Here is a 22,856-nt window from a genome sequence, read left to right as displayed (position 1 = left end):
AATGGGAGAACATGCAAACAAATTTGAGTTGAGGAATGTTGGCAAACTTGATCAGCTGTTTCCTGGGACTAGAGACCCAGGGAAGGAATTGTGGAGAACCCTAGCTAAGGTTAGCAGATGTTTAGAACCGAATCCTGAGTCCCAGGAAAGGTACCAGGTTCTGGAACACCAATGAGATTTGACTTCCTAGGATTTCCAGGAGGCGTTGCTCAGAGTCCAGTAACTAGGAAGCCACTAAGCGACTCAAAGTCGGGGATCAACATCCTCGGAGGGGCGCTAGGACCCAGGCACTCGCTGGCCTTGGGACCTTTGGAGGAGTGAAGGCAGTAGAGGCTGAGATTGGCAGGCAGAGTGCCTTGGAGCGATCAGACCCTTCTCGCGCTCGCCAGCAAGCAAGGCAAGCAAGGCGCATGGTGCAAAGGCAGGGCAGTCGGGAGTCGGGTGCGCTCTATGAGTGGCTGCAACCAGGACACCCGCATATCGGGACAGCAGCAGGGAATCGCAGCGGGCATGGACCAGCAGCAGAGCACGCGCCAGGTGAGCCCTGAACAGGTCTGCACAGGGCTGTCCCAGGGCACAGGCTCGAGCTCTGAAGCCCTCCCTGGACCCGACTTTAAACCCCAGGTGCTGAAATGGCCCTTTCCTGTTCCTGGCTCCGGTCTTCTTCCCTATGGAGGTACCTGGAGCACCTAAGATGCTTGTGTTGCAATTTCTAATATGTAGTAATAGTCTCTGCACAGGGGTCTATGCCTGCCTTGCCAGCGATCCATCATTGCTTCCCTGCAATGGCCTGGCCGTTGCCTCCTGTCGCACAAACTGTTCCCACGCTCCCTCATCTCCGGGGTGCGCCCCCCCCCCCCCCCCCCGTCTGTCTGAATGTTTCCAGTGGCTGCAAGATTAGCTTCTTTTCCAGGCAGTGAGGCATGGCAGCTTTAGTCCCAGGCTACTCCGTAAGTGCGATACAGTTGCAAGCTCAGGTACAGGTAGAGGCACCCGTGTGGGTGCATGCATGTGTGCTTGGCGCCTCCTGCTGTCATGCATCCAGTGCAATTTCTTGCACAGGTGCTCCCAGAGGAAGGATTCCCATTGCGTCCAGTGCGGGAAGAAGCTACTTGTGAGGGTCTCACGCCCTGGGGTCGCAGGAAAGTGACCGTGAGCAAAAGGCAGGGGGGCTTGGCCCAAGTCTAAGTGAGTATTGCTGCAGTGAACTTGGAAGTGTTTTGAGAAGGAGTTGCCGGCTAATTGAAGGACAGTTGTCGTTGTGAGAGGTGAGGGTTATACCAGCCTTAAAATAAATAAATAAAGTCTTACTAAAGTCTTTAACCTTCTACAGTCGTCTAATGCCAGTAGGAGTTTCTGTGACGGTTTATAAAGTTTCTGGCACCAACTATACACTGGCTTACCTGTTCCAGGTTGAGGGCCCCAGGCAAACACCCCTCAGGGCTATTGCTGTGAGCTGCTGGGACCAAGGAGCTTATAATGGTTGCCTTTGAACTCTGGGTCTCTCTCCAGTGTTCCGGTTGGTTTGGGCATGCCTGTTTTGAAGGTTCTTTGACAACCAGAAAGCTTCAACCTTCAGGGCCTCTCTATGACCGTCTTCCACCAAACTTTGTTGGGAGAACAGTCAACAAAAACATTTACCCAGAGTGCCAGGGAGGTGAGAGGCAGAAGACCCACCCTCTGAGGATTTTATAATCTGCCAGTGTGCCATGGACAGTTCTTGCTTGACTGCTCTCCTGACCTTGAATGGGCTATTTTCATTTTGCAGAGGCTAGGTTTTCCAAGAAGTAGAAACTGAAGAATGATAATTCGCTGTGGTGGGAAGAACGGGATCAGAGGCAGGAGCTCTGTGGGACTAATCAGCTGTGGAGAAAAGAAAAAAAAAAAAGAAAAAAAAAAAAAAAAGGCTCAGGCCACATGTGCTGCCACGAAGACTGACAGAGCCCTCAGTTCCTGGGGTCCTTTCTGACAGGAGTTTGCTGAGTTTGGAGACAGCCTATCCGTGGCTTCTGTTCTTTACAGTGTTGCTACAGCTCGTGCTAAGTTCTGAAAAAGCATTTATAGTCTGAAGGGACACTGGACCAGAAGTGTGGAGGAGTTGAATTTTGATTCCAGGCTGTAAAGTGACAAAAATCTTTCGTGCTTAAAGTCTGGGGAAATAAACCCCAGTGGTGTCATTAGTAGTTAGAATGACTGGGTTAGACCTTCCAGAAAGGTCTGACTGAGCTTGACTATATAACTCTGAAAAGATCTAGTCTGCACTGTAAGACCCTTGCCTGGCCACCCAGGTACAGCTGAGCGGAGAGGCCCGCACTTGGCTCCTGGGTAGAAGACGGCACAGTGTGCTGGGTGTCTCACAGGGTGTGTGTGTGTGTGTGTGTGTGTGTGTGTGTGAGAGAGAGAGAGAGAGAGAGAGAGAGAGCGAGAGAGAGAGCGCCTTCAGTTACATCTGATAAATACAATTTACTTCCCTGGGAATGACTCAGTTAATATTAACTTCTCAGAAAAGCCTTTTATCAGTTCAGCAACGAAATAATAAAATTCTCTTTACCAAAGCTTAGTGCGGTAAGCACTTCTTTGAAAAAAACAAAAACAGACTAGTTTTATTTTATTTCAGGGTGAGAAATGAGCAGAGTGATTTATATTTTTTTTTTTAACTAGACAAGTTTGAAAGAAAGAAAAGAGCCAAAGTAAACACAAGTTAAATCACGAGAAATCCTCCTCCTCCAGGACTTCAGAGCTGAGTATCATGGGATGTGAGTGTTGGCTGTGTACCTGCACTGTGTACTGTCCTCAGCGGGGTCTCGGGGAGGGAACGCACTTAGCCACTGCTGAAGGAGGGGCTCTGCTTGTTTTCTTGATGAGTTCTTTGGCTCCCCCACCCCCTCACCATCACTCAGCTAGTGTTGAACTGGGCCAGTTAGCAGGCTTTGGTTACAATGATCCAACCAAGCACAATGAAAAAAGAAAAAAAAAAAAAAAAAAAAAAAAAAAAAAAAGGAGCCAGAAAGTGTAGAGGCAATTTATAGGCCTCCGTGAACTTAAGCTAAAAAAATCTTTCACGAGTGGGAACTCTCTTCATCTTTGATTTTCCTGTTTTTATCAAAATGACGTAAGTATTACTTTGTGTCAGTGAAGAGACTTAAATCCTTTATAACTACATAGATCTGAGCCAGGGGTAGGAACCATCATTTATTTAGTCAATTCCCAGTGAATTGGGCACTTCGATTACTTAAACATATATTATTAAAATATATGTAGACTTTTCTTTGTGAGTGTGTGTGTGTTCAGCTATTTCTAGTAAGCCAGTTTGGATTGTGGTGGATCATTTGAACTGAACGGGTCTCAGGTGTATTATCTATGACCTATGGGAAGTAGGACTCATCAGTTGTCAAGGACTTTTCTAACTCTAAGATTATACAACAATTGGAGGTTGAACAAATGCAATAGCCCATATATGATTGTATTTTACACACAGAAATGGAATTTCATTGTTTAATTTTTTAGCCTCAGTAGCTGCTAAGAGAGGCCTCTTTGGTAAGGAGAGCCGCACTTCCCTATAGATATAAGGATAGGTGTTTAGAATACAGGTGTTGGAGGATGTATCAGTTTAGGAAAATGGTAATAGTAGGTCCTCCTCTGGGATCTCTGACCTTCCTGCTGTGTGTTTTTGGCTAGGTTTACAGAACCCAGAATGAGTTTCCTCCCATTGAGCAGAGCCTACATCACCTAGACAGCTGTAGGTTACTTCAAGGATATAAGCAGCACTATTGTTCCACTGGTCATATTTTGCTTAAATAATAATTTAACATGGACTAACTTGATACTACATGAACTCTAAGCACTCTGGTGCCCTGGCTTTTGTGAGGTAGATTTGTGTGTCAGAAGTGGCTGTGCTGAAGCTATAAATCAACCCTGTAATTTCAGTGGATTAAATAAATTAGATAAATACTTCTCCCATTTTATGTCCAAAGTAGGTTAGCAAAGTGCTGGATCCACAGTCTCTCAGGATACCAGGCTGGTAGAAGCTCTGTCACCTTGTAACTCTACTACCTGGAACATGTGGTCTTGGTGGTCCCAAGACAGGGAAGAAGACAGGCGTGGTAGAAAGTTAACAACTGCTTTTAAATGTCTCAGCTGAAGAATGAAGCTTAGCTCAATTTTGTTTCATGCTTTGGTTAGAACTAATTGCGTAGACCTACTCAGATACATGGACATAGGGAAGTGTTATCTTCCTACACAATGGAGAGGAGAAAAAGGGCACATAACAATAGTCTAGATCAGTGTGTGAGGCAGATGTAACAGTGTCAAAGGTTTTCAAAGGAGAAATTCAGTCTCATAGGCAAGAAGCCCAAGACCCAGGTCCCACCAGGACTGGTTTCTCTGACACCTCACTTTTTGGCTTCCAGACAACCATCCTCTCTGTGTGTGTTTCTAGTCTCTCTACATGTTTGTGTTCTGATCTCTTCTCATGAAGACACCAATCACCTTGAATTAAGGTCCATGCTAATAGCTTTATTTAGGTCCGTGCTAATAACTTTATTTAACACTAATGCTTTTCAAAATACCCTGACACCAAATACAGTCACCGTGTGAAGTACGTAGGTGTTAGGACTTCTGTAAACATGGAGCATTTCAGTTCAGACCACAGTGCATTGTTTCTGTTAAATAACATGTAAAAAGATGTAGCAATGTTGTTCTTATTGGAGGAGTCCTGTAAATTTCTAAAACATTATAGAATCATTTTCCTCTTTACATCTCACCCGTCTATCTGATCTCCTACCCTCACATTTTGCAACAACAACAACAACAAAAAAAAAATGTAGTTTTCTCAATTTCCTGGGTATAATTGAAAATGACTTCATGTTAATAGGGCCATCAAATATCCTTTATTAATGATGGTAGCAACTGTCTACATGCATGGTAAAGGGAGACCAAAGCTGAAATTATGGACAGTCTGAGAGCCTTCCTGTAAGTGGGCATGGATTAGTGGATTAGTGGGCATGGATCCTGCTGTAAAGCTAAGCAAGGAAGTGGTGAAGCTCGCTGTGTCCTGTGAATTGATGACCAACATGAATCTGTGACCACGGTGCTGGCTGGCAGCGTCTGATGAATGGCTACTAGCCAGGCAGTAGCTGTAATGAATTTGTCATTGTCTGTGAATGTGTAGATAGTTTTAGCTTTTTTGTTTTCAAATTTTCTATCAAGGGGGTGTACTGTTGATTAATTGCTGATGAGGAATATTTCAAAATGTTCTGCTGTAGTTTGACATTCAAATTAAAAGTCATTGTTTATACAGAGAGTCAAGGAAATAGAACATGGGATATGAATTTGATATTGATGAAGTAAATATTTGTCAGTGAAGGAATGATGCAATTTCAGCTTTGCTTTCTTAGACTATTTTGCAAAGGGCAAGCTTTTAAGAAAGGCTATCCCCAAGCACATATGGCTAGATTTATATTTTGCTATTGAGAATTATCCATTAAATGTCAAGTAATCAAGAAATGAAAATAATCAAGAAATGAGAAACCAGTGCAATTGATTCTTATATCCTGTAGGATATAAGACTGTCAAAGTGCTCAATGGACAGCAAGGGTTTTTCTTAGTGATACGAAAGTGGTGGTCTTTTGTATATCCACGTGCCTTAGTTGTGGTGAAATCTAACAACAGGGCAAGACTTAGACCCAGATCTCCTGTCTTACAAGCTGTGTCCCTTCCCTCCACACACCAACTTGTGTGTTCTCTGGCATGGCATTGTCTGGCTCCAGCTTTCTGCCTTGTGACAAAGGCACTAACATGGCCCAGAATGGAGTGTCTTTTTAGGAGTCAGTTATATAACGTCTTAATCTATTTGTACTGTAATACCCAAGGTTGGAAAATTTACAAACATCAAAATTATATTTCCCATAGTTCTGTAAGGTTAGAAAAATCTAAGGTCAAAACATCAACAGGTTGTACTCTCTGATGAGGACACTGTATGCTTCCAAGGTGGCATTTTGTTGCCATGTCCTCTTGAGGAGGGAATGTCATGTCCTCACACAGTAGAAGGGACAAAAATGGTGAAAAGTGACACAATTCCTTCTGTAAACCCTTTTAATAACTGCAATCAATCCATTCATGAGAATGGAGCCTCACAAAAGACCTACCTCCCTATATTATAACAACTTTGGGAATTAAATTTATAACGTGTACATTTTGAGGGACAGATTTAGACTTTACCATCTTTCCTTTGGCCTCCAAAATTCTTGTCATTCTTATGTAGAAAAATACACTTATTCCACTTCGATAGCCTACAAGTCAATTCATCTAGCACCAACTCAAAGGTCCAAAGTCCAGAGTCTTATCTGAATCGCTTCTGAATGACACTTTAAGTAAGATTAATCCTAAAGCAAATGACTCTCCAGCCATGGGCTTGTGAAATCAAACAAGTCACACAGTATATAGACATTCCCATTGTGTGTCTATGTATTGGACTTCTTTCTGTTGCTGGATTAGGTATTTATAAAGAAAAGAAATTCATTTCTTTTTGAAGAAATTTATTAAGTTTTATGTGTATGAAAGTTTGTCTGCAGTTTGATGTGTCCTTCCTGCAGGCCTGGTACCTACAGAGGCTGGATTTCCTGGAGTTACAGGCACGTGGGTGCTGGGAACCAAGATCTGGTCTTCTGCAAGGGCAGCAAGTGCTTGTTACTGCTGAGCCATCTCTCCAGCCCCAGGAATACATTTCTTATAGCCAAGCTGAGAGTACTGGTATCAGTCTTACCCCCATGGCTCCACTAAGCATTTATGTGGCCGGGGACTCGGCAGATGCTCCAACCCCACCTCTCTGCTCTGCAACCCCTGGTTAAGGGACTCTGTTTCTGTAACAAGTCTTTAGCAGAGCCCTCCCTGTTGGATGCAGACTTTGAAATAAAGGTCTGGGAAGCCTTACTACACGGATTGCCTTCTGAATGTATGCAGCATAACACCATGTAAACATTACCAATGATTTCTGTCTGTGCCTCTGAGCAGTAGCCATTGCTTTGTCTGGACCTGCTTTATCTGGACCTCATGACTGGCTCTGCCACAGAGTGACCTTAGGTGGACCCTAGGCACCAGCCTCCCTGGTGAAGCTCTCTGTCTTTGTGGGGCTCTGGTCTCCTATGATGGAATTGTGACTTTATAACGAGAAGAGAGGCAGCCCTTGGCATTGCTGCTCCGTCTCGTCCTTTGCCATGCTATGAGATAGCACAGAGGCCCTCACCAGAAGCCAAGTGGGTGCCAGCACCATGCTTTTAGACTTCCTGGCCTCCAAGGGCCATGGGCCAGCAGCAAACCTTGGTAGCAGCCACAGGATGCTAAGCCTGCAAGAGAATGGGGATTGGAAAGGATAAGATGGCTAGTTCTCTAGCACACACGTCTATGGCAGGTCTTTGGAAACACATCCTCTACAAGGAAGGTGACTTACTCAATAACTGAGCATTCATGAGTTGCTTACTTTGCACACTCTACAGGAGGCCATGTGGATTATAAATAAGAAACGATTTCTCTACATTTTTAGCACCTGTTTTCTACTTCTACTTAGAATTCTGTTCTAAACAAAGCCTATACTATGTTTTCCAATACAGCACTTTGGGAAGTTGGTGAGTTGTCCTGACCCTGTCCCTGCTGGTGATGGAATAATATGAGTGAGACTTGGGATGAACCATATTGACACAGAACTCTTTGTCAAGGGGCCTGATGTCCAGGATTTCTGCCCAAAGGGGACCACTTATGATGCCCATTTTTAAGTCTCCAAGAGAAAAATCCATTTTATTATGAAACAGCACTTAAGTGGGGACAGTGGCCACTAGAGCATATTCATCGCCTGTCTTTTCATTGAGCAGATTTTGCCATCTAAGGAAGGGCACTGGGGTCTTGTGATGTGGTGTGCACCTAGCGTCCTCATGGTCCTGCGCCTCGCTCCTGTTGTGGCTACAGCTTCATCAGATCTTTGCAGGAGCAGGAAGGATCCTATGGCTATGAGAAATGCATGAGGGGTAGGGACAAGCTGGACAGTGACAGTAGGGGAAGACAGTAGAAGGATTGGAAGGGAACTGTGCATGGACGAAGGGTGAATCAGTGTGATACAGCATGTGGAGTCAGTAGTGACGCTGTCCCACCACAGCATGCACCGACAAGGCTCTGTGCCTGTTCCAGGCACTGTCTGCTAACCCGCGAGCTGAGGCGTTAATGGGTTGTCACTTCTACCCCAGTTCAGTAGGTGCATTGGTAAGGAAGCTCTGGGGTAAAACGAAGTCCCCAGAAGAAGGATGGAGGGGAAGAGGCCAGGGACACGTATCTGACCCCTCTTGTCTTAAGTGGCCTCTTGCCTCATCCCAGGTAGAGTTGCACCACACATCCTCTCCAGTCCCTTCCGCTCACCTTTGGAGGGACTTAGCCAGACATGGGGTCTCTTTTGCCTCCTCCACTGTCCATGCAGGTTGAAATCTGGAGACCCTGTGGGAGTGTGCATAGTAGGAAAGAACAAGGGCAGCTGGGGAAGGGGGAGAGAGAGAGAGAGAGAGAGAGAGAGAGAGAGAGAGAGAGAGAGAGAGAGTCAGGTGATGGTAAGTGCTAGAGATCCATTTCAGGAGCAAGCTGGGAAGACTGCCTGGGAAGAAGAGATGGGACAGTGTGGTGCTGCTGGATAGAAAAGGAAGGGAAGGCCTCCTCTGTCCTGTAACAGTTGAGGTCAGACCTGAAGGGAGCGGGGAGTGAGCGCTGTGCGTGTTTGGGAGGAAATATTCCAAGCAGGAGTGAGAGCAGGTGTGGAGATGCTGGAGAAACTGATCTTGTTTGAAGTGGAGTTGTAAGGCCTGCGGGGTCACAGCAAGGGGAAGGCGGGGGGGGGGGGGGCTGATGGGTCTTAGGGAGCCAAACTCTTGAGACCTTGTGGTCTCAAATGGGAAATGATGGCTTCTGGCTCAGATCACAGGTGGCTCATCCAGAAGCCTCTGGATAAAATTAAGGGGCCTGTTTGGTAAAATTAAGAGATGTGCTAAGAGACCACAGCCACAATCCAGGCTGGAGGTGCTGGTGTCTTCAGCCAGGATGGTAGCAGTGGAGATGGTTAAACTCAGTTGGATTCTGAACCAGTTTCCTAAATGGAGCAAACAGTGTTTGCAGGTGGGTAGACTACAGGGAATGAAAAAGATCAAGGAGATAGGGTCTCCCCAAAGTCCTCCCCACAGCGGTTAGCTTTTACCCTCAATGCACCTGTGTACATCTTCTTTTGCTCATATTCTCACAAATTCTCCATGAGTTGCCTTGGAGAAGCTGGGCTGATATTAAGAATGACGATTGTCTGGGGAGATTGAAAGGCAGACCTTGAGTGCAATAGTTCCCCATGTAATGGTTAAAATAAAGGGCCCCTTCCCCTGGAGTTCTCAAAACTTGAGAGCCTATCTCAAATGATAGGAGACTGTGCTTTGTTGACTAAAAAGAAGAGAGAACCAATGCATCACCAAGATTATTTGTAAAGATGTATCTTTATTTGTATGTGCGAATGCTTGCTTCTATATATGCATACCGTGTGTGTGTGTGTGTGTGTGCAGACTGATAGAACACATCAGGTCCCAGGAACTGGAGTTGTGTGTGGTTGTGAGCTGCTATGTGAATGCTGGAGACTGAAGCTGGGTGCTCTGTAAGAGCTGTAAACACTCTTGACTGCCAAGTAATCTTTCTAGCCCCCAGAGATTGCTTCTGGTACAAGGAATGAAAGGTAGAGAGGAAAGTACAATGTTCTAGTTTCGTTGTGTTTTTGTGACAAATACTAATCAAAAGCAACATGGGTGAGGGAAAGAATTTATTTATTTATTTTTTTATTACAAGTCACAGTCCATTTTTGAGCAATATCAGGGTAGGAACTTGAAGACAGGCTTGCTTGCTATTCTATCCAGAATTATTTCTAACCGGGGAATTTACTCACTGCCAAGGAAGTATGTCAAAATCACAGAAAGATGCTACTTTATAAACTTTGTCACAAGCTCATATTCATGTTGCTTCCTTACAGTGACCAGGACCACCTGTCTGGACTGGTACCACCTGCCATGAGGTCGGCTCTGAGATATCAATTGACAACCCATTCCTGACATGCCCATAGGCTCATCTGATTCAGCAGTTGAGGCTCTACTGTCAGATGAATCTAGGCTGTGCTAAGTAACAGTTAGTGCTGACTAGGATACACCCTTTAATAGTTTAGTGGCCAATGCCAATGGGACTCACCAGAAGCCAAGAGCCAAGTGTCACTAAAGTCTGGTCTGATTCATAGTGAGGGTGACACAGAGGTGCTCTTGGGACTTTACTGTCACTTGGTCCCAGGAAGTCTGCCTGGTGTGCATGATTGCTTTTTCAAGATGTTCCCATCATCCTTTTGGGTCTAAAATGTAATCAATCTGTTTGACCTATTGTTTAGACCATCTGCAGAAGTGAAACTAGGAAGTCTGGAAACATAGATCCTAGAAAATCTCACAAGGCTAAAGATTCTACAGCTCTGAGAATATATTGGCAAGAGTTATTTTCTTATGGTCAGGAGCTGAGATTTATTAGTCTGCCCATTGGATGCTATAACAAAGTATCACATGCCATGGTGACTCAAGTCATTGAAATTCATTTCTCACAGTTCTGAAAGCTGAAAGTCTAAACCCAGGGTGCTGGTTTCTTCTGAGAAAATGTTTCTTTCTGACTTGTACATACCATGTTGGACTGCTGTATCTTCACAAGTCTCTCTCTCTCTCTCTCTCTCTCTCTCTCTCTCTCTCTCTGTATACTTTACAGTGTCTCTTCTTATAAAGACACCAGTGTTATTGGATTAGGGTTCCTTATCCTCATTTGACCTTACCTACCCAGCTGAAGTCTCTCCTCTAAGCATAATCCCATTAGGCTTTATGGCTTCAACTGGGACATTGATTGATAGTTTTCTTTGTAACAGTTAAATGCTGCATATTAAAAATAATAATAATAAACTTGCTTGAACTCTATAGTCTACAATAAATTAAGCCACACATCTTTCAAAGTAAGAAATTCATAAGTTTTATTTTTCTAAATTAAGATCTTACTATGCAGCCCTGGCTGTCCTGGAATGAAGCTGGCTCCAAACTCATAGAGATCCACCTGCTTCTGCTCCTGAGTACTAGGATTAGAGGTGTGTGCCACCATACTTGTTATCAATTCATACATTTTGATGAAAACTTTCATCATGCAGTGTGCATTCACTATCACAATGGGATGTAATCCAATTCCACCAACCCAGCCCATGCTTCTAGGTGTCAGTTTATGACAAGAGTCACCAAACACCCATTGATCTCCTTTCTATTAGGTAGAGTTGTCTTCATTAGTTTTCTGTCAATACCATACATGGTTATGGATTTAATTAAAATGCCCACCGTAAGTAGGCTCTAGTGTTTTGGGCATTTGGTCCAAAACCATGTGGTAGCACTGTTTTGGGAGGTTGCGGAACCAAGATGTTGAGGTCTCGTTAGAGGAAATGCATCACTGTAGGGTGGGTCCTGAGGTTGTATTTGCCTTTCTGTCTGCATTTCTGCTTCCTGTACCCCATGTTTCTGCTGCCACAGCCAAGGACCATTTCTGCCACTATGCCTCCCTCGCCATGATGGCCTGTATCTCACCTTCACACCACAAGCAAAGGGGATTTTCCTCTTCCATTTGTTTCTTATCAGGTCTTTAGTAGTGAGGGAAGTAACACATATATGTGACCTTTTGTGCCCTTTTACTCACTATGATATTGAGCTTCATATCTGTTGATAGAAGTGTCTGAAGTTTGTCATTTTATATCTTTTAGCTTTTCATTTTATGGATGTACCACAATTTATTCCTTGGCTAATGGACCTTTGAGTTGTTTCCAGTTTGGGGCTAGTATCTAAAAATCTGCTGTGAACAGCCAGAGGGAAGCCTTTGAACAGAAATGACTAGAATAAATACCATGTTTTCTATGGTGAGTGTGCAGTATGTTTAATAAGAAAATGTATGAAGTTTAACAACATACATAGCCATATATGAGAGTATGGGACAAGTGCAGTTTATCCCCATTAGTGGGTGTGTAGTAAGATATCTTTATGGTTCATTTGCATTTCACTGATGACAGATGGTGAACATTTTCCCATGTATTCACTGTCCATTTTTATTTCTGATATTGTGAAGTTATTAAAATGTTTTGTCCTATTTTTAATTTGGTTGTCTATCTTCTGATTATCAACTTGCAGGTATATGTGTTTGTGTGTGTGTGTGTGCACGCATGTCCATGTATGCCTGGGTGTGTGTCTGCATGTGTATGTCTGTGTGTGTGTGTATGCATGTGCGTGTCTATATGTGCATGTCTGTGTGCATGCATGTGAATGTGTGTGTGTGTGTGTGTGTGTGTGTGTGTGTGTGTGTGTGTGGTATTGGAGATTGAACCCAGGATCTTGCTTATGATAGACAACCACTGTCCCAACACCTGTCTCTGATCCTGTGAGGTGAATATATTCTGGATGTATTTTTCTCCCAGATAGTGACTTCCCTTTTTCTTTTCTTAATGACACTTTACAAGAACAGACTGCTAAGTTGCTGTTGAACTCCAATACACCCTTTTTTCCATTTTGTGGCACATTCCTTTTACACTTTTTTTCTAAGCAATCTTTGCCTCCTCCACATTTGCAAACATCTATGTTTACTGGTAGATGTTTTTAAGCCTTGGAGTCTTTGCTTAATTCTGTGACCCATATGGTTAATATTTGTGAATGGTGTAAAGTAGGGGTCAGGGTTTGTTTTTATGAGTTTATTTTGTTTCAACATTTTGTGTGCACAGTCACCCTAGCACCATTGCTGAAAAGGCTGTACATTACCAGCTGACTTACATTACCAGCTGACTTCCAAGGAACTGCTATTGAAACTGAGATGATGCACGGTCTGTACCTGAACAGTGTAGTGTTCCATTTTTCACCTGTCTATCATCACACCAGCACCTCCTGTTTGTTCTCTGTGCCTTTCTAGTCAGTCTTAAAAGCAGGCACAATCTTCCAGTTTTGTTTGCAGAATTCACTGAGCTGTTGTAGATCTTTTGTGCTTCTGCATAGATCTGAGAATCATTTGGTCAACTTTAAATGGAAATGGCATTGAATAGACCCAACGGTTTTTGGAGAACTGATGTTCCAGCAACAACGCCGCTGCCAAGAAGTCGAATAGATCTGGATGAGCTTGGATTTCTCACACCTTTCTTTGGTGTTTTAGCTTTTGGCAAAGAGAAATGTTTATGCTTCTCGATATCATCACAAACGGCGCTTAAAATGTCAAATTCCCAGTTTCTTTGGTACTAGTATATAGAAAACGGGTGACCTGTGTTCTGAGATTTGATGAACTCACTTATTGTTTCTAGCGGTTGTTTTTGAAGTCTTTAGGGTTTTCTCACACACACATGTGCTTGTGAATAGAGCCCTTCCTTTCCAGCCTGTGTCACTCTCTGTCCTTGCTTTAGTGTGGTGGTGAAGGTCTCTAGTATAGGTGTGGAGTGATACACTTCTGCGCTTTATTCCTGTATGACAGGCACCAAATAATTCTGCACCAAGAAATGATACTGAGTGTCTCCTTTCTTTTTGATGCAGTGGACTGAACCCAGGGTCTTTCATAAATGGTTTATTGAGACTTCTTCTCCAGAAAGCGTATGTAGGGAATTATCAGGGGCTCTCCCTGCCTTTATTCCATGCTGATGTGTGTTTTTCTGTTATTCTGGTGAAGTGGTGAGTTGCACAGTTTAAAAGTCACCATTTCAAAGTGTCAGATGAAGCACACGTAAATTCGCAGCGCGGTGCCACCACAGCCCCCATCTTCCCAGTTCCAGCTCTTTGAGAAACAAATCTCTGAGAGGAGGCCCCATGTCTCTGGGGCAGCCATTCTCCATGCTCCAGTTTGCCAAATCCTGGCACCTTCCTGATTTATATGTCAGAACTTAGACAGCCTGGATGTCTCAGGTACATGGACATTTGTCTGACCGCTTTCCCTTAGTGTGACTACAAAGGCCATCTGTACTTCCATTCATTATTTTCTATAGTTAGTTTACCAGGCTGGCCTTGAACTCCTGATCCTTCTTAATGTGAAGGCTACAGGTTTTTAAGAATTTTGTAGTTTTAGCTCTCAAATTTAGGGTGTTTTTTTTTTTTTTAATTTTGATTAGATTTTTTTTTAAATTGATAAAGTGTATTTTGATCATATTCGTCCTCCTTCCCCCAAACTCTTCCTGGACCCACCCTTGCTTGCTTATCTGCCCATCTTTGTTCCCCCCTCTCCCCACATCACACTAGTTTGTATTGTCTATGTATTCTTGGATGAGTGGCCCTTCACTGGAGCCGTTTACCAGGGCCTATACCTATACACTCTTAGAAAAAGATCCACTCTCTTTTCCCAACAGCTAATAATTGCCAGTAGCGCCAAGGCTGGGGACACAATTTCATGCTTGGCTCCCCTGTCCATGCTGAGATTTGGTCTGGTTTGTGCTTGCATAGGTCTTGTGCATGCTGCCACAACTGCTGTGAGTTCACAGGACCTTCACCTGTGACTTCTACCACCTGTTGTGTGCAACACAGTCCTAACTACAGTGGCCTTAGGGAGTGACTCGATACATAAACTGGGGAAGACTAGAGGCGGTAAGCTTTATCTATGCAGTTACAGGAGAGTTGTTACCGCCATTAGTATGGTATGAGCTTTTTCAGGGGAGCACCCACATTCCCATAAGAAACCCCTCATGTATGTTCTATAAGTAAGTCCTGTAAATTTGTTGGTCCCCAGGGTAAAGTGTGACGGAATTGCACCTTGGTTGGTCACTGGTACCTGAGGAGGAGAGGTGGGTGTTGCTTATGTCTTCCCTGGAAAGGGGAGATAGTAACAGTGGTGATTTAAACAGGAGTAGATTCACAGTGTGAAGGCTTTGACATCTCAGTGAGAGATACATTGTGCACAAGGCACTGACCATATTTCTTCCTTAAAGGCTTATATGGGGTTTTGTTTCTAAAAGTGGGTGACTCAATGCTTAGAGAAAGCAAGCAATTAACCATGCCAGGTAGGAGCTCAGGTCAATGGTAAACAGATTAGGGGTGTTGAAAATTTGCAAATTTGCATATCTAAAGACACAAGCACAAGAACAGCTAGAGAAATAAGGCATGTCAAGTTCAAAACTGTTGCTAATGAGCTGTTCCCACATGGTGGCTAGAACTATGAAAATAATTTTATCTGCTTTGTGTCTATACACTGGACCAAATTTACTCCCCTCTCCCCAATCCCCCCAGGCCTTTTTTTTCTTTTTACAAAATCTTTATTGTTCCTAAAACACAGTGTCTTCCTAGGTTTGAATCATTTATAGTAACCAAAAAAAAAAAAAAAAAAAAGAAAAAAAGAAAAGAAAAGAAACCAAACTGGGGATGCACTGATGTGTGTATATTAATACCACGTTGACTTCTGTGAGTAATTTTTTTTTATTTTATGTGCATTGGTGTTTTGCCTGCACATTTGTCTGTGTGAGGGTGTCAGATCCCCTGGAACTGGAGTTACAGACAGGCATGAGCTGCTGGGAATTGAATCGGGATTCTCTGGAAGTTCAGCCAGTGTCCTTGAACACTGAGCCACCTCTCCAGCCCTTGACTGGGTGAGTAACCCAGTCCTCCTCAGACACACTTCCAGAGATCAGGAAGGGTGTTTTAGACACCCCAAGTCGACCATCTTCTCACCCTTCAGTTTATACTGTTCTATAGGAATCCTCTGGAAGGAAGCTTCAGCTTTGAGCATAAGTTGTATTTTAGAAAGTCTAACATCGTGAGTGAGGATTTTTGCTACAGCCACTGCTTTTGTTTGTAACATCTTTCTTACTTTAAGTACAGAAGTGATTTTTCAAATGTGACCTTGAGTAAGCGGCAGTCTTATCACTCAGGAAGGGGTCAGAAAGGCACATTCTCTGGCCTTGCAATCTGTGTTTTAGCAGATCACCCACTCTGATGTCTGCTAAAGTTTGGTTGTCACTGGTTTGGAGAACCCGGAAAGCTCTTTTCCATGTGACTTAATCTATTTCTGTTCATGATATGAAGAAGTTATCAGTCATGCCCCAGCTCCTGTTGCCTTGGAGACATTTAGTGATTTAACACCGGAAGTGCCATGCAGCAGAGCAAATGTTAAATTCCAAAAGGAAGACACTTCCTGTTGGAAGGAAGGCTTCTATGGCTGCCCCCAGCCGCCAAAGAGGATTAAGATGCAGGATCCACAGGAGGTGATAATGCAAGGCCCCTGGGCTGAGCTGCAGCCTTGAGGTCCCTGGACTGGTAATGAGGTGAAATTCCAAGGGCTTAAAAGCAGTTCTCGCATTGAAAGTCTCCAAGGCTGACCTTAGTGATCCAAACAGGAAGCAAGAAACTAACATCCCTGGGTGTGCCTGCTTGTAGGGAAGCCCAAGGAAGTCTTGTCAAAGAGATGTCTTTCTTAGTCTCTCAGGGAAAGGATGGGCCATGCACTTGTTGGTTGACAAGGAGTACCTGGAGAGCTACATGCCTGTCTATCTGCCCTCTTCTGGTCTTTAAAACAGGGCTGAGTGCTTCTCCTTCCTAGTGTTAAGTTCTCTAGGCCCAGAAGTAGACACAAAAGGCCTCCTTGATGTCTTGTCTCATCGTCTAGTCCTGTTCTGGGGACAAATGTCAGCTCTGGTGTTGAGTAGATACTATGTGGTTTCTAGACTCAAACTTCTGGGCCCCACAAAATTGCAGATGCAGAGGAAGCGTCCACTGTGTGTGCAGGTGTCACTTCTTACGGGAGTACTTGCCGTTCTCCTGTGCGCTTTATCCTAGCGGTCTCAGCTGGGAATTCTGCAGTGGCTTCTGAGAACATAGGCTCCTTGGCCCCTCTTCTAATCAGACACTAGATCCCAGGGATCTAGTCACAATAAGAGCTGTCAAATTCCTTTTCCTCTTTATTTTTAGTCTCACAAATCCACCCTTTCCACACTATTATATTAGCTCAGTATGCTAAGACTATTGCAACAAGATGCCACGGTTTGGGGGGTTTACACAATAGAAGTTTACTTTTTCACACATCAGGAGTCTAGAACTCCCAGGTCAGAGTACAAGCATGGGGAATTTGACATTCAGACTCTGCTGTTTGCCTTAGACAGTGCCATCCCTGTATGAACTGACAGGCTCCTTTCTCAGTGTGCACCAGCAGTGCTGGGGGTCTCTTTTCTTAAAAGGGCAGCAGTCCTAGTGGGTTAGACCCCTACTTTTCTGGCCTCTTCTAACCTTATTACCCCTTAAGGTAATGAATCCAGTCATTATCACCTTGCGGTAGGATTTTGACACGTGGATCTGGGAGGACACAATTTGGTCTGTAAAGATCTCTGCTACCCCATGTCTGGATTAGTCTAACTCCTCATTGACCTCACTCCCAGCTCCCTTCAGGCCAGCCAGTGAACATGCAGCAGTTTTCATCTTGTTCAAATAGCCCTTTAGTTTTATTAAAAACCAGAGTGATTCTCATGTCGAGAATGTAGTCAAGCTCTGTGGTCTGGCGTTTGGTTCCTTGGTAACAATAGTGTAACTGGTTAGCTACACTAACACCAACTAAGACACATAAACACATGAAACACAAAATAACACCAAACATCACCATGACAAGTTTTAGAAGTCTGGTGTGCAGCCCTTTGTGCTGTTTAGTGGTTTCATAATAAGGTATTCTTTTAAAACATAATTCTTTATTGAGTCTTTGGAAATTCCACATCATGAACCTAATCCTACTCACTTCCCAGTCCCTCCACATCTGCCCCTCTCCCCTGCAGTATGCCTCTCGAAAGAACCACCAAAATTAAGTATAAAAAAATTCCCACCCCACTCCTTCATCTTTCCAAAATGTCTTTGTTCATCCTAGTGGTAATGGGAGCTGTGGTGGGTCACACAGTATACCCTTTTATCCTATTAGCCCCAAACATAAAATGTTCATTGCAATGAGTCATTGGTCCGGTTCAAGGTCTCTGGCATATCATCAGTCCTGGACTCTTTTTGAAACTCTTCCCCGATATCCTGCTGTTGCCCTAGTCATGGGGATTCTATGGCTATCTTTCACAGGACCAGTCCCTTCTCACACTCCAGCAGGTCATAGATGGGGTAGAGGTTAGACTGGGTCAACCCAAGGCCCAGAATGTGGGTCTAGGTGGTAGCTGAGCTGATTGGTCCAGGCCATTGGGATCACCCCCTCAGAGCCAGCTAAGCCTATGCTTTCAGGGGCCAGCTCTCTACTGCCCTTGGTGAGGGATAGGACCCTCTCTCTCTCTCTCTCTTTCTCTCTCTCTCTCTGTGTGTGTGTGTGTGAGAGAGAGAGAGCAAGTGAGTGAGCGCTTTCCCATGGGGGTCAGGGCTAGCTGTCTTGCTGCAGTGTCCAGCTATCCCAGGGTCAGTGAGAGGTGGGGCAGGTCAGCAAAACCCTCAGATTTCAACAAGCATGGTTCCTATGCCCCTCTACCACAAGGCACTTAAAGCGCCTCTTTTCATTTTTCTTCAAGTATTCAGCAAATGTTCCCACCTCCAGGTGTAATTCCCTCTTTTTCTAGTTATTCAAATCCTACCCTTTCTTTGAGGAAACACACCCTTACCTTCTTGGTGACTTCTTCAGGTTTCTCCTATGCAAGCTGGCTTTCCTCTCTGAGTTAGGATTTTTTTTTTTTTTTTAAATCTCGTAACAAGTGTGAACACACTTACATATACAGATCTGTGTTCCTTCCTGGACTGTCAGATGTACTTCCTCATATCTCTCATGGTGTCCTGCGTAGTGTGGCGCTCAGTGTCCTCTGTATGTACATGGGAAGACGAAAAAAGGAATGAAGGAAGATCATATTTGATAAGTTCTCTGATAACCGTAGCCTAAATGTCCTCTCTGCTGAGAAAATGTCTACAACCCTACCCCAGAATCCATCACATCAACTTTATTTATTCGTTGAGTTGTTTATAGACAGGGTCTTACTGTATAGCTCTAGCCGGTCTGAAGCTCACTGTGGAGGCCAAAGCAGCCTTGAATTTTCAGCAATTTTCTTGCCTTTGCCTAAACGATGGGATTTTAGGCATGTACCCAGCATGCCAAACCTCTTTAACGTATTTCAGTGCTCCTAAATACCTTCATCACCCCCAGAGAATTTATTGCTTATCTTATTAATCTTCTACCCCAAGTGGTCTAAATTTATGGAAATTGTGCCTGACTATTGCCTTCTTATTCTGTGGTGCGGAGTTAGCATCTGATACATAGTAGGTTCTCAGTTAAGTGTTTACTGGATGAATGGATGATGGTTGGTTTTGGAGTAAATGGTGCATCCTGGCAGGGGAGGGCTTACTTAGAAACCAGGACCTGCTTGCTTGCTTGCTGTTTCTGCTTGCTTGTTTTCAAAGTCTCACTCTGTAGCCCAGGATGGTAGGCCTGGGACTCACTATGTAGCCTTGGCTGGCCTTGAATTTATACCACCTCTCCTGCCTCAGCCTCCTCCAGGGCTGGGATGAAGCCACAATACCTGGTGCACTCATCAGTTTTCTTGTCAACCTGATATAAGCTAGAGTTATCTGGAAAGAAGGAAGCTCAATTGAGAAAATGCCTCCATCAGTAAGGCCTGTAGGCAAGCGTATGGGACACTGTCTTGATTAATGATTGCTGTAGGAGGGTCCAGCCCACTGTGGGTGGTACTGTCACTAATAGGTGGTCCTGAGTGGTTCTCAGAAAGCAGCCAGAGCCAGCCATGGGGAGTGAGCCAGTAAGTGGTGTTTCTCCATGGTCTCTGCTTCAGATCCTATCTCCAGGTTTCTGTCTTGAGGTCCTGCCCTGACCTGGCAGTGATTAGAATGGGTAAGAGGAAATAAACCCTTTCCTCTCCAAGATGGTTTTGATCATGATGTTTAACACACCAACAGAAAATGAACTAGGACATCTGAGCAGACTTTTAAATCTTACCCATGAGGTATAGGAAATCTTATGCTCATGTGCATTGCACATACACAAATATGCATTGTACCTTGCTTTATATATTATACATACCAAAAACTTTCATGTGAATTAAAAATATGTACCTGGGTTCAGAAAGCGTAAAAAGTCAAGGACTCTTTATGAATATTTAAGGAGCCATGTTGGATGAAAGCCATCACCCAGTCACTTGGCAAACAGTATCTTTAGCTAGACCATAGGTTTGTTTTCTCAGTATAGATTTTCACATAGAGTGGTTCTGTAGGAAGCAACTCCTACATAGAAGGCAGTCTCAGCATCTGCCATCCTCTGTTTCCTTCCTCTTTGGGTTCATCATACAGAGCTCAGGAGTCACTGCCTCACTGTCCTATGCGTTCATGGCCTCTAGCTCCTTCAAGGTTAGATGAGCCTCTGTGCCTTTGTTCACACTGGTTTCCTCTGATTGGTAAGTCGCCCTTGTCAGGGTTTACCTCGCATTTGTCTTTCTCTACAAAGCCTTTCCCAGTTACCTTAGTGACCAGAAAAGAACTGATGGTACCATCCACTTTGTTGCTCTTGTACCTCATGCATTTTTGTGTCTTGGAAGTCCTAAATCCGTGGCTACTCTGGCAGCTCCTCTGTGGAGTGGGCTATACCCTGCGTTTCATTTAAATATCTTTTTATGTCTTGGACATTTCTGTGAAATCTATTTACAAGACATTTGGAAATGAATGTTCCATCCTTCATATAGCCAGATTGCTTGGGCCCAAGAGAACCTGAAAAGAAAGAGCTAAGGGATTCTAGAATTCTTCCTGGGAGCTGGTCCAGTCCTTCCCTGTGGTTTTCTTGTGACTGGGAAGAGCAGGTCACTTTTGTACCACACAGAGCAGGGCCCAGGACTCCGTGCCCTGCAGGTTTGCTTGTTTTGACCTAAGGAAGTCAGAAATGTTAGCTGATTTTCTTCCTACATCATCTCGGTTTTCGTTTTCTACAACTGGCAAGAAAGATCTATCCTATGGGCCAAATCCTTTCCTTAATTTCGTATGGTCTTTGGCAAAAAAAAAAAAAAAAAAAAATCTAAAAAATGATGCAAGTATAATTAAAAATACAACTTATTTTTTTCTTTCTCTTTGCAAGGCTGCATCTATAAATGCACCAGCTAGGATTATTCCACCTAAACATGTCTATGTAAGTCTTTCTTTGTCTCTCACTCTGGGTATTTGTGGTTCTGTGTTTCCCCTATAAGTGTGTATCCATTCATTTCTCCATCTCTATGTCTTAGTTCTTGCATTCTTTCTCCTTATGTGATGGAAAACAATTACTAATGAAAGCCCTAAGAAGATAAATTCTCATTTTTTTTTTAGAAGACAATTAGGTAACATGACATTAACTCATTAGATTATCTTAATGCAATTTTAGATCACATTTGACATTAACTTACGAACCTCAGTAATAAGTATATTTTTCCATATTTGTAACTGAGATATGTATATTGTATTGCTTTTAAATCTAATTTTCATTTAAACATACTGAAATAGTGATAGTCAGACACAGTAGTACAGTTACTCCTTAAGTGTTTGATGTATGGATTTTTTCACACTTCATTACTATAAATAGCACTGAGATAAAAATCTATACAGATGATTTGTATTTCTAAAAGAAGAATTTTTCAAGTTAAATGCTTTCATTGACTTTAAAAACTAAAGTCACAGAACATGAAGTTTCTTACTTAAAACAATAACTCCTTTAATTTTGAGCTGTGACAGTTTAAGAGATCAGAAGGCATAAAGCTTAACTCATTCTTCACTGAACAAATATTTGTGTGTCCAGCTGTATGTTAGGCACTGATACAACAAGTGTAGGAGTTCCAAAAAAATAAATAAGAAACTAGAAAAAAACCCTGCCTATGGAGAACCTGGATTTTAGTGAGAGAAGACGGGTGGTAAATATTACAAATGAGCTAATTATATAGTAAAATGAAAGGTGACATGCTATGAAACAAGAAAAATTTCAGGCCAAAGGGATTCAGGATGGTCACAGTGACTGTGGGTAAATGTCGACTGAAGGTTTAAATAGGGGTTGAGGATAGAAAACATGGAGTAGGGGACATTTCCTGAGAGACTTAAGGAAGGGTGGAGGTTAGTCATGCAAATATGGAGATGAGTGCATGACTGGCAGAGAGGACAGGACACAAATGGGTACTAGCTTCTCTGGGGAAACAGTATGAAGCCTGGCTGGGTGTGTTAGGAGGGAGGACGGCCAGTTGAGACCTCTGCCCAGTGTTTCCAGGTTCTTATCTCCATCAAAGAAAGACTTGGAAGAGAAGATACATTAGGAACTGGAAGAAAATTTTTACAAAATTTTGCAAAGGTACAACTCAAAGGGTTAGTACAGTAAAAGAGTGGCATTGTGGTGTTTTGGATGGTGACTTTCACGCCAAATTGATGGAGGGGTAGATTATCATGAGTTGCATTGAGAAGGTGGCAGGGGACTCTAGGAATGAGTACGAATCCCCCCCCCCCCAGCACGGCTTACTTCCTTTTTGTATTCATAAGAGTCTCTAAATGTGGCATCAGATACTTGATGGGACAGGCACTTTTGAAGGTTACAGAGATGGTATTATCACAGAACACTTTGTAGCCATCCACATCAGCCATGTTGGGCTCGCTGATGTGGAGTGTCCTATGTCTTTACTGGTTTAGGGGTCTGGTATCCTGCTCTAGAAAGCTCTGAGCTCACCAGCCTCAAGCTACCATGTGTTTTGGCTCTTTCTTCTGCAATGTCTGTCTAACCAACTTTAGTTGGAGCAGAAAGAGTGAGGGTAGAAAGCTCAGCCTGAAATGGGGAGCAGCCTCATTGTGTGGGCATTGTAGGCACTTGTAAAGACTTCAGCCATT

The 22,856-nt window shown here is 43.5% G+C and overlaps 1 protein-coding gene across 2 annotated transcripts in view; it reads left to right on the top strand.

The window, feature by feature from the left end:
• The first annotated feature begins 435 nt into the window (after nt 1-435).
• The window catches only part of Pde8b (phosphodiesterase 8B), a 196,819-nt gene continuing 174,398 nt past the window's right edge, over nt 436-22,856 (top strand). For both annotated transcript variants that reach the window (XM_051182998.1, XM_051182997.1), the window contains exon 1: nt 436-537. In XM_051182998.1, the coding sequence (XP_051038955.1) occupies nt 451-537 (87 nt within the window). In that variant the 5' untranslated portion in view covers nt 436-450. The remainder of the gene's footprint in view (nt 538-22,856) is intronic.

This window comes from Phodopus roborovskii, unplaced genomic scaffold (genome assembly GCF_943737965.1).
Source record: "Phodopus roborovskii unplaced genomic scaffold, PHOROB, whole genome shotgun sequence".
NCBI lineage: Eukaryota > Metazoa > Chordata > Mammalia > Rodentia > Cricetidae > Phodopus > Phodopus roborovskii.
Note: the sequence above shows the minus strand (reverse complement) of the source record. Positions and strands in the feature narration are given on the sequence as shown.